Source organism: Oncorhynchus gorbuscha, linkage group LG04 (genome assembly GCF_021184085.1).
Source record: "Oncorhynchus gorbuscha isolate QuinsamMale2020 ecotype Even-year linkage group LG04, OgorEven_v1.0, whole genome shotgun sequence".
Lineage (NCBI taxonomy): Eukaryota > Metazoa > Chordata > Actinopteri > Salmoniformes > Salmonidae > Oncorhynchus > Oncorhynchus gorbuscha.
The window spans coordinates 11,060,502-11,075,039 of record NC_060176.1 but is presented as its reverse complement, the minus strand read 5'-3'; the positions used below and the strand labels follow the sequence as shown (position 1 = coordinate 11,075,039).

Sequence of the window (14,538 nt, the reverse complement as noted above, 5' to 3'; positions counted from 1 at the left end):
GCCACTACTGCGTTGTCTGGGCTGTATGTTTAGGGTCATTGTTCTATTGGAAGGTGAAACTTCACCCCAGTCTGAGGTCCTGAGCACTCTGGAACAAGTTTTCATCAAGAATCTCTCTGTACTTTTCTCCTTTCATATCTCCTTCGATCCCGACTAGACTCCTAGTCCTTGCCACTGAAAAACATCCACACAGCATGTTGCTGCCACCGCCATGCTTCACCAAAGGGATGGCACCAGGTTTCCTCCAGACATGACGCTTGGCATTCAGGCCAAAGAGTTCAATCTTGGTTTCATTGGAACAGAGAATCTTGTTTCTCATGGTCTGAATGCTTTAGGTGCCTTTTGGCAAACTCAAAGTGGGGTGTCATGTGTCTTTTCCTGAGGAGTGGCTTCTGTCTGGCCACTCTACCATAAAGGCCTGATTGGTGGAGTGCTGCAGAGATGGTTGTCCTTCTGGAAGGTTCTCCCATCTACACAGAGGAACACTGGAGCTCTGTCAGAGTGACCATCGGGTTGTTGGTCACCAAGGCGCTTCTCCCCCGATTGCTCAGTTTGGCCAGGCGTCCAGCTCTAGGAAGAGTCTCGATGGTTCCAAACTTTTTCCATTTAAGAATGATGGAGGCCACTGTGTTCTTGGGGACCTATAGTGCTGCAGAACGTTTTTGGTACCCTTTCCCAGATCTGTGACTCAACACAAGTCTGTCTCGGAGCTCTACGGACAATTCATTTGACCACACAACTTACTTTTTGCTCTGACATGCACTGTCAAATGTGTGACCTTATATAGACTGGTGTGTGCCTTTGCAAATCTTGTCCAATCAATTGAATTTATCACAGGTGGATTATAATCAAGTTGTAGAAACATCTCAAGGATGATCAATGATCAACCACCAAAAATGTGTCCTGTATATGCCTACCTGCACTCACCTGCACTGTCTAGACTGGCTCATTAATTACTTGTTGCGTTCTTGTCACGTTCTGTTGCATAATTCATCAAGTATTTTTTTATTTGATTTAACCTTTGTCTAACTAGGCAAGTCAGTTAAGAACTAATTCTTATTTACAATGACGTCCTACCGGGGAACAGTGGGTTAACTTATTCAAGGGGAGAAGGACAGATTTTTACCTTGTCAGTTCAGGGATTCATTCCAGCATCCTTTCAGTTAATGGCCCAACACTAACCACTAGGTTACCTGTCACCCCAAGTATGTCAATAGCAGGATACCCTCAGATTAAAAATCAACACGCTTGGCTCCAGAGTACATACATTACATTATTGGCAACATCAAATGTAATATCACTATAATCAGTGTTCATTTTCAGAAGAGGCTTTTATTTCATTTGTAAACATTTCAACTGTATTAAATTCAAACTTTTTTCAATTCCTCAAAAAAGGAACACCCATCAAAATAGAGGTCTCTTTGTTCTCTTGTGATGTAAGTGTCTAGACGATGCGTTAAATCCCCGACTAAGCAAGCGTTCTTTTAGATGCAATGGATCGACTGTGTATTCCATTGAGCCCATTTCTGTGGTGTGTTTGACAGGTCATTACAAACATTTCCACGGTCGTAACATTAACGGGGGAAAAACGACAGGCACAAGCAAGAGTATGAAAGAGTCGCAGGAGTAAAATGAAAGCAATCAATCCAGCAAAATTTAAGTGACAAGTGAATTTTTCACCCCTCAAACACAGGAAATAGATCCTCAGGTGGGCGGGGCATGCACGTGCTACTGTATGTGCTGGCTCGCATCCAATGTGTTGCTCTTCTGTCTCTGCCTGGGGTCATTTAGCATATTTTTGGCACCTGATGGTATTCTAAAGGCTCTGTAATGAAGGCTCTGCTGGTAAAGAGTTTTCAGATGTTAACGGCAATCAAGACAGCGCACAGAGAGACACAAGGCAATGGACACGAAGGAAATGATTTATCTCCGTCTCTCTCTCTCATTCGCTCTCTCATTCTTTCTCTCCCTCTGTCTCTCTCTCTCTCTCTCTCTCCAGGGGAAGAGGAACAAGCCTGGTGTGGAAGCAGCGAGCACCCCAGATTCAGTTCAGATTCGTGGCCGAGGGGAAAACAAAGCCATCAAGTAGGTGATGGGGGGGGGGCTACTCACTACAGCACAGCTAACTGGGACTGTCAAGAGGATCAGAGGCAAATACCTGGGTGTGCTCAAATAAAAGGCTAAAACACTGAATCCCGCTGAGATATGGAGGGGAAGGAACATATTTAGCAAAGTAAAGGGCAGTTGTGGTTGTTAAATAAGCGTTTCTTGATAACTCTTTATTTTGAAAACAAAAGGCACAAATTATAGCATATTTCATTTGACAGGCTTCAGATAAAGAGCATGTTAAAGTCCAGTAAAATGAGGAACTACATGATGTGTCCCTGAACACTCAATGGAACGGTAATAATGTCTTACTGACAAAGGAAAAAAGGGGACCTAGTCAGTTGTCCAACTGAATGTATTCTACTGAAATGTGTCTTCCACATTTAACCCACCCCTGATAAGCCACTAGTTTACTGTCCAACTGAATGTATTCTACTGAAATGTGTCTTCCACATTTAACCCACCCCTGATAAGCCACTAGTTTACTGTCCAACTGAATGTATTCTACTGAAATGTGTCTTCCACATTTAACCCACCCCTGATAAGCCACTAGTTTACTGTCCAACTGAATGTATTCTACTGAAATGTGTCTTCCACATTTAACCCACCCCTGATAAGCCACTAGTTTACTGTCCAACTGAATGTATTCTACTGAAATGTGTCTTCCACATTTAACCCACCCCTGATAAGCCACTAGTTTACTGTCCAACTGAATGTAATTCTACTGAAATGTGTCTTCCACATTTAACCCACCCCTGATAAGCCACTAGTTTACTGTCCAACTGCAGTGTTACTTTATTTTACAGCCTGAAGGTTATTACCTTGTCTGAGTTTCAGTTGAAATTTGCACTACATCCAGAGATGAAACCTAAAACCAATGTTCTATTTGGATTTCACTAGGGTACCCTTTATCTCAATGCCTTGTAAAGTAAAATAGTCAGAATCACTTAAACAAGCAATATACCTAATATTAAGCGTATCATAGTACATTTATAACTGTAGCCCAATCCCAATAAAAAATAGTATTTGATGTCCACTTTATAACTGCAGCAATGTTTTGATGATATATTCTACTGTATGACTGTTTGTTGTTAACATTGCAGTCCTGACTGACGGTGGTCTCTGTCTCCAGCTAACCCAGCAGTCCTCTCCCTCCTCTGTCACCATACCACCTGTTCTCCCATTCCCCCTTTCATCACTCTCCTCCCTGTTTCATTTCTCCCATTCTCCCTTTCATCACTCTCCTCCCTGTTTCATTTCACCCATTCCCCCTTTCATCACTCTCCTCCCTGTTTCATTTCTCCCATTCTCCCTTTCATCACTCTCCTCCCTGTTTCATTTCTCCCATTCCCCCTTTCATCACTCTCCTCCCTGTTTCATTTCTCCCATTCTCCCTTTCATCACTCTCCTCCCTGTTTCATTTCTCCTATTCCCCCGTTCATCACTCTCCTCCCTGTTTCATTTCACCCATTCCCCCTTTCATCACTCTCCTCCCTGTTTCATTTCTCCCATTCTCCCTTTCATCACTCTCCTCCCTGTTTCATTTCTCCCATTCTCCCTTTCATCACTCTCCTCCCTGTTTCATTTCTCCTTCTCTCTTTCATCACTCTCCTCCCTGTTTCATTTCTCCCATTCTCCCTTTCATCACTCTACTCCCTGTTTCATTTCTCCCATTCCCCCTTTCATCACTCTCCTCCCTGTTTCATTTCTCCCTTCTCCCTTTCATCACTCTCCTCCCTGTTTCATTTCTCCCTTCTCTCTTTCATCACTCTCCTCCCTGTTTCATTTCTCCCATTCCCCCTTTCATCACTCTCCTCCCTGTTTCATTTCTCCCTTCTCCCTTTCATCACTCTCCTCCCTGTTTCATTTCTCCCTTCTCTCTTTCATCACTCTCCTCCCTGTTTCATTTCTCCCATTCCCCCTTTCATCACTCTCCTCCCTGTTTCATTTCTCCCATTCTCCCTTTCATCACTCTCCTCCCTGTTTCATTTCTCTCATTCTCCCTTTCATCACTCTCCTCCCTGTTTCATTTCTCCCATTCCCCCTTTCATCACTCTCCTCCCTGTTTCATTTCTCCCTTCTCCCTTTCATCACTCTCCTCCCTGTTTCATTTCTCCCATTCTCCCTTTCATCACTCTCCTCCCTGTTTCATTTCTCCCATTCTCCCTTTCATCACTCTCCTCCCTGTTTCATTTCTCCTATTCCCCCGTTCATCACTCTCCTCCCTGTTTCATTTCACCCATTCCCCCTTTCATCACTCTCCTCCCTGTTTCATTTCTCCCATTCTCCCTTTCATCACTCTCCTCCCTGTTTCATTTCTCCCATTCTCCCTTTCATCACTCTCCTCCCTGTTTCATTTCTCCCATTCTCCCTTTCATCACTCTCCTCCCTGTTTCATTTCTCCTATTCCCCCCGTTCATCACTCTCCTCCCTGTTTCATTTCACCCATTCCCCCTTTCATCACTCTCCTCCCTGTTTCATTTCTCCCATTCTCCCTTTCATCACTCTCCTCCCTGTTTCATTTCTCCCATTCTCCCTTTCATCACTCTCCTCCCTGTTTCATTTCTCCCTTCTCTCTTTCATCACTCTCCTCCCTGTTTCATTTCTCCCATTCTCCCTTTCATCACTCTACTCCCTGTTTCATTTCTCCCATTCCCCCTTTCATCACTCTCCTCCCTGTTTCATTTCTCCCTTCTCCCTTTCATCACTCTCCTCCCTGTTTCATTTCTCCCTTCTCTCTTTCATCACTCTCCTCCCTGTTTCATTTCTCCCATTCCCCCTTTCATCACTCTCCTCCCTGTTTCATTTCTCCCTTCTCCCTTTCATCACTCTCCTCCCTGTTTCATTTCTCCCTTCTCTCTTTCATCACTCTCCTCCCTGTTTCATTTCTCCCATTCCCCCTTTCATCACTCTCCTCCCTGTTTCATTTCTCCCATTCTCCCTTTCATCACTCTCCTCCCTGTTTCATTTCTCCCATTCTCCCTTTCATCACTCTAATCCCTGTTTCATTTCTCCCATTCCCCGTTTCATCACTCTCCTCCCTGTTTCATTTCTCCCTTCTCCCTTTCATCACTCTCCTCCCTGTTTCATTTCTCCCATTCCCCCTTTCATCACTCTCCTCCCTGTTTCATTTCTCCCTTCTCCCTTTCATCACTCTACTCCCTGTTTCTTTTCTCCCATTCCCCCTTTCATCACTCTCCTCCCTGTTTCATTTCTCCCTTCTCCCTTTCATCACTCTCCTCCCTGTTTCATTTCTCCCATTCTCCCTTTCATCACTCTACTCTCTGTTTCATTTCTCCCATTCCCCCTTTCATCACTCTCCTCCCTGTTTCATTTCTCCCTTCTCCCTTTCATCACTCTCCTCCCTGTTTCATTTCTCCCTTCTCCCTTTCATCACTCTCCTCCCTGTTTCATTTCTCCCTTCTCCCTTTCATCACTCTACTCCCTGTTTCATTTCTCCCATTCCCCCTTTCATCACTCTCCTCCCTGTTTCATTTCTCCCTTCTCCCTTTCATCACTCTCCTCCCTGTTTCATTTCTCCCTTCTCCCTTTCATCACTCTCCTCCCTGTTTCATTTCTCCCTTCTCCCTTTCATCACTCTACTCCCTGTTTCATTTCTCCCTTCTCCCTTTCATCACTCTCCTCCCTGTTTCATTTCTCCCATTCCCCCTTTCATCACTCTCCTCCCTGTTTCATTTCTCCCTTCTCCCTTTCATCACTCTCCTCCCTGTTTCATTTCTCCCTTCTCCCTTTCATCACTCTCCTCCCTGTTTCATTTCTCCCTTCTCCCTTTCATCACTCTCCTCCCTGTTTCTTTTCTCCCATTCCCCCTTTCATCACTCTCCTCCCTGTTTCTTTTCTCCCATTCCCCCTTTCATCACTCTCCTCCCTGTTTCATTTCTCCCATTCCCCCTTTCATCACTCTACTCCCTGTTTCATTTCTCCCATTCTCCCTTTCATCACTCTCCTCCCTGTTTCATTTCTCCCATTCCCCCTTTCATCACTCTCCTCCCTGTTTCATTTCTCCCATTCTCCCTTTTATCACTCTCCTCCCTGTTTCATTTCTCCCTTCTCTCTTTCTGTGTCGCTCCCTTTTTCAAAAATATGTTTTACCTGTGTAACCAACCTTTGTTGTTTCACTTTGACTTATAACATACTGTATATTACTCTGTGATTGACGTTGAATATATGTTTAACTCATTCGCTGTTTTCTAATCCCTTGTACAGAGGAAGGTATAATCTATTCATTTGTCCATGAGTCTGGATGCTGTGTAAGCTCACATAATAGATGATATGCTTTTCCCATAGCCCATCCCCTTTAGACCTATAGACTTTTTACCTTCCTTAATTCACTTGTTTTCCTACTTTCTTTTCAAAGACATAAATGTTTTCCTCTGAAACTCTATTAGGAACATTATAATGGAATTACTTTTATAAATGCAGGGCCAGGGCCGGATTACCGAACGGGCACGTGCCCCTAGGCTCCTGACCTCCAGGGGGCCCCTAACCCATTTTTTTGTGTTCAATTGGGGGGCCCCAGATAGCACACGATATCAAAATGTGTGGAATTGCAGGAAATTTGGTTTAAAATTGCAACGTTTTTCTCCGCCTCGTGGCAAAATGTATAGAATAACAGGAAATTACCTTGAAAACGGCTAAACCTTCCCTCAGCCTCGTGGCAAAATGTATAGAATAACAGGAAATTACCTTGAAAACGGCTAAACCTTCCCTCAGCCTCGTGGCAAAATGTATAGAATAACAGGAAATTACCTTGAAAACGGCTAAACCTTCCCTCAGCCTCGTGGCAAAATGTATAGAATAACAGGAAATTACCTTGAAAACAGCTAAACCTTCCCTCAGCCTCGTGGCAAAATGTATAGAATAACAGGAAATTACCTTGAAAACGGCTAAACCTTCCCTCAGCCTCGTGGCAAAATGTATAGAATAACAGGAAATTACCTTGAAAACGGCTAAACCTTCCCTCAGCCTCGTGGCAAAATGTATAGAATAACAGGAAATTACCTTGAAAACGGCTAAACCTTCCCTCAGCCTCGTGGCAAAAATGTATAGAATAACAGGAAATTACCTTGAAAACGGCTAAACCTTCCCTCAGCCTCGTGGCAAAATGTATAGAATAACAGGAAATTACCTTGAAAACGGCTAAACCTTCCCTCAGCCTCGTGGCAAAATGTATAGAATAACAGGAAATTACCAAAATGTTGAAAACGGCTAAACCTTCCCTCAGCCTCGTGGCAAAATGTATAGAATAACAGGAAATTACCTTGAAAACGGCTAAACCTTCCCTCAGCCTCGTGGCAAAATGTATAGAATAACAGGAAATTACCTTGAAAACGGCTAAACCTTCCCTCAGCCTCGTGGCAAAATGTATAGAATAACAGGAAATTACCTTGAAAACTTGGCTAAACCTTCCCTCAGCCTCGTGGCAAAATGTATAGAATAACAGGAAATTACCTTGAAAACGGCTAAACCTTCCCTCAGCCTCGTGGCAAAATGTATAGAATAACAGGAAATTACCTTGAAAACGGCTAAACCTTCCCTCACGTGGCAAAATGTATAGAATAACAGGAAATTACCTTGAAAACGGCTAAACCTTCCCTCCGCCTCGTGGCAAAATGTATAGAATAACAGGAAATTACCTTGAAAACGGCTAAACCTTCCCTCCGCCTCGTGGCAAAATGTATAGAATAACAGGAAATTACCTTGAAAACGGCTAAACCTTCCCTCAGCCTCGTGGCAAAATGTATAGAATAACAGGAAATTACCTTGAAAACGGCTAAACCTTCCCTCAGCCTCGTGGCAAAATGTATAGAATAACAGGAAATTACCTTGAAAACGGCTAAACCTTCCCTCAGCCTCGTGGCAAAATGTATAGAATAACAGGAAATTACCTTGAAAATGGCTAAACCTTCCCTCAGCCTCGTGGCAAAATGTATAGAATAACAGGAAATTACCTTGAAAACGGCTAAACCTTCCCTCAGCCTCGTGGCAAAATGTGAACAAAAGCATGAGATGAGCTATAAAACAGTACATTCTTCTCTCTGCCTCATGGAAAAAAGTGTGGAATTGCAGGAAATTAGCACACAAAAAATTGGCAGCTCATTGCATTATTTAATAATCATGATTTTAATGCAGTTTGGGAGTACAAGCTAGACAGATCTGGGCAGACAGGGGGCAGAGACCAGCATCTTACCTCTGTGACACTGCAGAAAAATGGGCAAATGAGATGGCAGTTGACGATTTAATGTAGAATTATGAATCCCTCCAATGGAAATGTTACATTTTTCTCTTGTCGACTTTATATTCACTTTAAAGGACCTGTTCAACAAAGTTCTTGATATAGATTTATTACCCATGGCCCTCGCCGACCACCAAGCCATGCTTTGCAGACCCGCTATCAGAAATTACAAAAACCTTTTAATTTACAGGGCAAATCCTTCTTCTTTTACTTGCAACTTCGCTCTGCCATGCGAGCATATGATGTCCCCTGGGGCAAAACACTACCAACACACCCCCTCCGCAACATTTTGAGAACCGGCCTCAACCCAGGGGACTGTTTTCTGATCTATACTTGCATTTCTTAAAAGCATTTTAGAAGCCCCTGCCAATTGACCTACTATAGAAGAGAGACCTCTTACCTTCATTCACTGAAATTAACTGGTCTGTAATTCTCTGTTCTAGAAATCCTAATTATTAGAATATCCATTTTAATTTTGTCCACAGATCTTATCTTACCCTGTGCAGACTATTCCAAAGGAAAATTAATCCAACCCCGAAATGCTCTCTATGCCTTCAAGGTGCTCCTGGTACCTGTGGGTCGGTGCAACTGTCCTGTGGTGGGAGGTGTGGGTGGGCACATTGGTCCTGTGGGAGAAGGTAAAGGTTTTCTCTCTGCATCATGGAAAAATGTGTTGAAATGTAGTGAGTTAGCTGATTTCAGAAATTGGGGCCCACGGAGGTCGATGCCCCAGGGCCCCTACCCCTAATGTGGTAGTCCGGCCCTGTGCAGGACCCCCTACCCCTAATGTATTTCCCAATTATTTTCTACAAATATTAGAGGTGTATCTTTATTGCCTGGATTGACATTTATCTCATTCATCTATTAAACTAAGGTTGTTTCCCTATCCTGTCTCTCCAAGAAACATCCTTCACTTTGCTCCACTGTGATTGGCTCTGCTGCTCTGACCTATCTTTCTTACTATCCCTGAAACTCCTCCCTCCTACTCCACTGTGATTGTCTGTACTGCTCTTACCTGTCTCTCTCTCTGGCCGCAGTGATCTAGACAGGGACTTTTGGAATAACAATGACAGCAGCAACGTGCAGCAGAGATGGAGCTCCTATCCGCCCAAGGAGTTCCTCTTAAACATGTCCCCCTATGCCCCGTATGGAGACCCTCGCCTCACGCCCAAGTGAGTCTCGGTCGCGGCTGGTAAGGGACCCCTCTCTCTGTGCAGGGCTGTAAAAGCGGGGGAGCCAAGCCTCTTACATTGAGTTCTGTGCCCCTGTACCCCCAACCCTCCACAACCCCCCTCAGACTGACTCACGAGAACAAAACTACATTCTAGAAACAGACAAACATTGCAGACAAAATATGCAGCCAAAGACACAGTACATTGTCTACATAGGAACATGCCACCCTAGTCCACTTACATGCATTTCTCTCTGCCGGACATAGACTAAGAGCTACATGATGCACAAAGTATGTGCTTTATATTCTATACAAGTAGCTCATTTGTCAAACAGTAGCTCTGAACCCAAGGCATAACCTAATGCATATGTCCCGGTAAAGGTCATTGCTAAGGTCAAATATAATAGCCTAAAGGGGCCAAATGGCATGAGTAATTGATGTTATCCACATAACATGCACATCTTACATACAGTATCTTCTGTCTTGGGAGAGTTCCGTTGATTGGCATTAATTATTCATTTTCTTGCAGCCAACAGGGACTGAAAGGTAAAGCTATTTAGTATGCATTGTTGACCATGCAGAACTAGATTGAGTTGTACAGGGCTGCTACTAGGATGTTTCTACTTGCCTCACCTTAGAGGTGACTGACATCAGTATAGGGATGGCCAGGCGTGAGGTCAGCCTTGTCTCCCTCCAGCCCTCTGATCTTCATCTCGGGTGCGTCGTAAATTTGACCCTATTCCCTCTGGTTAAAATTAGTGCACTACAATGGGAGCCATTTTGGGATACAGAAGGGGGTTGTCTCTAGTGGTGTTACCAGGACAGATCAAATATTAATTGGATGGAGACACTAATAGATGCAGATCATGTCTGAAGCTGCCCCCACTATAAACACTATAAACACACTATTCATTATACTAGCCTTTCCCATCTGGACACATGAATATGTAACATGAATCTTTAAAATACACACAATATAGACATACATAAACTGAACATACTGAATCTGAACATACTGAAACTGAACTTACTGAAACTTTACATACTGAAACTGAACCTACTGAAACTGAACATACTGAAACTGAACATACAGAAACTTTACATACAGAAACTGAACATACTGAAACTGCACATACTGAAACTTTTACCTAAATGCCAACATTTACCTATATACCAACCAACCAACATTTGAAAAGCCCCCTATTCCTTACAGCCCTGCCAGCCTCACTAACCCTTAACATCTAACCCTTCACCTCCAGCCCATGGAGTGCTACCATGGAGACGGACAACCCTCAGACCATCTGAGCAGAAACCCGTTATAGATCCCACTCACACAGCCCAATATCCACCTTTCCACTGAAACCAACCAACTAACCAACCATCCCCTAATCTTAAGGGTATTAACCGTAAACCCATTGCCCTCGGTTTAAACCGTCCCCACAGCTCGGTCATCGAGGGTTGACCGTTGTTTTGGGTTTTTGCTCCTAGTTTTTGCTGTTGTCGTTTTTTGTCACATTCTATAGGAGTCCTGTGTTGTTCCCTAATCACCTCTCCTCACTCTCGTTGTGCCTCGTGGTTTTGTGCCACCACCTCCACCACCAGGTGCTATAAGGCTGCCTCTCCTTAGTCAGACCGCCTGAGCCCTCTGGACACACCAGTTACTCTAAAGCTGTACAGTACAGTACAGTACATTAATCACTAAAGGCTCTAATGTCATTGATGTTTTTCCTGCGCTGAGAAAGTAGTTTTTTTATCTTATTTTATAGCTTACCAGAGAAAAGATAAAGAGAGTGTTTATTCTCAATGGGTGTATTGTCTTTAGAGTTCACGGGCTGTGATACAGTGAACCTGCTAAGATCCATTGATCCCTTTTTGAGATCCAGTCAAATGTTTGCCCTTTTCACCGTCATGTTAGGAGGTCTTGAGCAAAAGGGATGGGAAGCCCTGTGCATAAGCTACATATAACTTACCTTATATCTCCCTAAGTGGTCAACTCCATCCCTACCCCTACCCCATGTTCACTGTAGAACTGTTGCAGGCTGGACGCACATATCCTCTGTCTAAAGTGTTTTCCCTCTCGGCCAGCAGCTGTGTTCTGACTGTGTCTGTGTGTCTCCACTGAGTGTAGTGACCCTGTAGTGAAACTGTGTCTCGTCTGTCTGCTGTTGTCTCTGTGACGTTGTCTAGGTTACGGCTGCTTGTGCTGCTCTGGGTTATGCGGGAGAGGAATGAAGTGTGTACTCAACAGATTCACTGTGCTGATTAACTACGATACACTACAATGTATTACTAGAAGCTTTCGAGCCACTCACTCCAACAATGTCATTACACACACCATAATCTTTCAATCAAGCCTATCTGTTTCATTTAACATTGTAGTTCCTACTGTACATAAAAAAGTAGATCAACTGTTTCTTTTAAAATGTAAAGAGGCCATAGATAGCCTACATAATTCAATGATCATGACCCCCCTCAGTGTTATTGCAAACACCATGAAGCCCTTGATAGAATAATCCATTTGGTCATGTATATTTAATGTGCAATATAAAGTACAGCTGCAGAATGGCCAGTCAGTCTAACTGACAGGTACTCAAAACACAGCCAGCATCTGTCTGTCTCAGTCCCACTGCACCCGAACACACACCACTCTGTCACTCTTCCCATCTGGTTCAGACAGACAGACAGACAGATATACACAGTGAATCTCAGCCCACCTCTCTCCTGCTAACCCAGCAGCAGCACAGCATACTGACTTGCTGGATCCTCGCGGCTGGCTGCTACTCCTCTGTATTGGAAACCTGTAGCTGGATTGGTAACACCACTTCCTAATGCTATTCTGCTGTGTGGTTCACTTTCCGGGTTGTTCTTCCTCACTGATTCTACTGTTACTATCCACCTCTCTCTCTTTCTCTGTCTCTCTCTCTCTCCTCCTTCTGTCTCTCTCTCTCCTTTATGTCTGTGTCTGTCTGTCTATCTGGTGCCCCCTGTCTCTCAGTGGGGTGGAGAAGGGGGATGGGGGCGGGGCTGGGTGTGGGAGCGGGGCAGGTCCCAGTCGCAGTGACAGCGTGAGAAGCATAGTGACGGGGCTGGGCCCTGGCAGCAAGGCTGGGCGCTGGCAGACGGTCCAGAGCCACATGCACTCCGGAGGCCTGAGGCCCAGAAAGTGAGTGGCATGAGTGACATGGGTTGGCTGGGCATGAGGTCACGCATGGGGGTTATTGCTGAGCAGCGCAGAGGCATGGAATGGATGGTTTGGGGGACTGCAGTCAGAAGCAGCAAGGCTTATATGTGATATATGCTGCATTAGGAAGTGCAGAGATTTAAGAAAGGAAAATGGATGGAAAGAGGGAAGAAACTATTAAAGGAAATAAAGAGCTGAAAATGTGAGTGCTTGTACTGACATTTTCTGATGCATGGGAACATGTTGTCATGGTAAGGCTCTGTTGACTAAAGAGAACATCCTCTCTCACAAACAAATATCAAAAGTTACGCAACGTCTGCCACTGCTTCATCACTGTATTGGACCACAAAATATCGCCTGAAACCCCCCTCATGTACACTATTAGAAAAAAGGTGCTATCTAGAACCTAAAACTGTTCTTTGGCTGTCCCCATAGGAGAACCCCTTTGAAGAACCCTTTTGGTTCCAGTTAGAATCCTTATGGGTTCCATATGCAGTAGAACCCTTTCCGAAGAGGGTTCTACCTGGAACCAAAACGGTTTCTACTTGTCTCCTATGGGGACAGCCAAATAACCCCTTTTCTCTAAGAATGTATTGCCATTTTAACACTTTCAGTCAAAATCCAATTCCCTTTTTACCTTCCTTCTTCACTCCTCTACGTTTTACCTCCCCCCTCCTCCTAATCAAATCTAACTTTTTCCCCATTTGTGGTCTGTAATTGGTTTCTAATTTAAGGTAGCCATGTGTGTCTATGTTTCTGCTGTAAGATATGTCTCACTCTCCCCTCTCACTACCTCTGCCCCTCAAGGCTCTTTAATTACAAATCTCTCAAGATTTTTTGTTAGTTTAATTGACTTTCTGGGTAGGGGATATCTGAGAAGCCCTCCTTAAGTTAGCAGGGGGAGGTTACAGGCAGCAGATAGAAGGACAAATAGCCTGCTTGTCCATTTGAATGACAGGGTAGGTAAGTAATTCACTATACATGCAGAGAGACAAATGAAATATCTATTTGCAGTTGAATGTATTCAACCTTGGACAATAGAGATATTGAAATAGTACAGAAATGTACAGTGAAAGAATTAGGTGTTGAGCTGGCTACGTACAGTATGTGGGTAGGAGCTGTAAAAAGCCTAAGACAACTTTATGACACAGGAGAAATGTATTTCTGTGTGAATTGGACTCCCAGATGTCTGGCTGGCCCTATGCCACGTATTCCATCCAGATTTGTTGATGAATCATTCTGTCAGTTATGACAAAAATATTTGTTGGACTGTAAAATGTAGCGCATACTGCAGCTAATGTGGAGCATACTGCAGCTGATGTGGAGCATACTGCAGCTGATGTGGTGCATACTGCAGCTGATGTGGAGCATACTGCAGCTGATGTGGCGCATACTGCAGCTGATGTGGTGCATACTGCAGCTGATGTGGAGCATACTGCAGCTGATGTGGTGCATACTGCAGCTGATGTGGAGCATACTGCAGCTGATGTGGAGCATACTGCAGCTGATGTGGTGCATACTGCAGCTGATGTGGTGCATACTGCAGCTCATGTAGAGCACACTGCAGCTGATGTGGCGCATACTGCAGCTGATGTGGCGCATACTTCAGCTGATGTGGCACATACTGCAGCTGATGTGGTGCATACTGCAGCTGATGTGGAGCATACTGCAGCTGATGTGGTGCATACTGCAGCTCATGTAGAGCACACTGCAGCTGATGTGGCGCATACTGCAGCTGATGTGGCGCATACTTCAGCTGATGTGGTGCATACTGCAGCTCATGTAGAGCACACTGCAGCTGATGTGGCGCATACTGCAGCTGAT

The 14,538-nt window shown here is 44.3% G+C and overlaps 1 protein-coding gene across 1 annotated transcript in view; it reads left to right on the top strand.

The window, feature by feature from the left end:
• LOC124033645 (synaptotagmin-7-like) overlaps positions 1 to 14,538 on the top strand; it is a 123,764-nt gene that overhangs the window by 73,267 nt on the left and 35,959 nt on the right. Inside the window, exons 3-4 of the mRNA XM_046345788.1 lie at positions 2,000 to 2,085; positions 9,400 to 9,534. Of these exons, the coding sequence (XP_046201744.1) occupies positions 2,000 to 2,085; positions 9,400 to 9,534 (221 nt within the window). The remainder of the gene's footprint in view (positions 1 to 1,999; positions 2,086 to 9,399; positions 9,535 to 14,538) is intronic.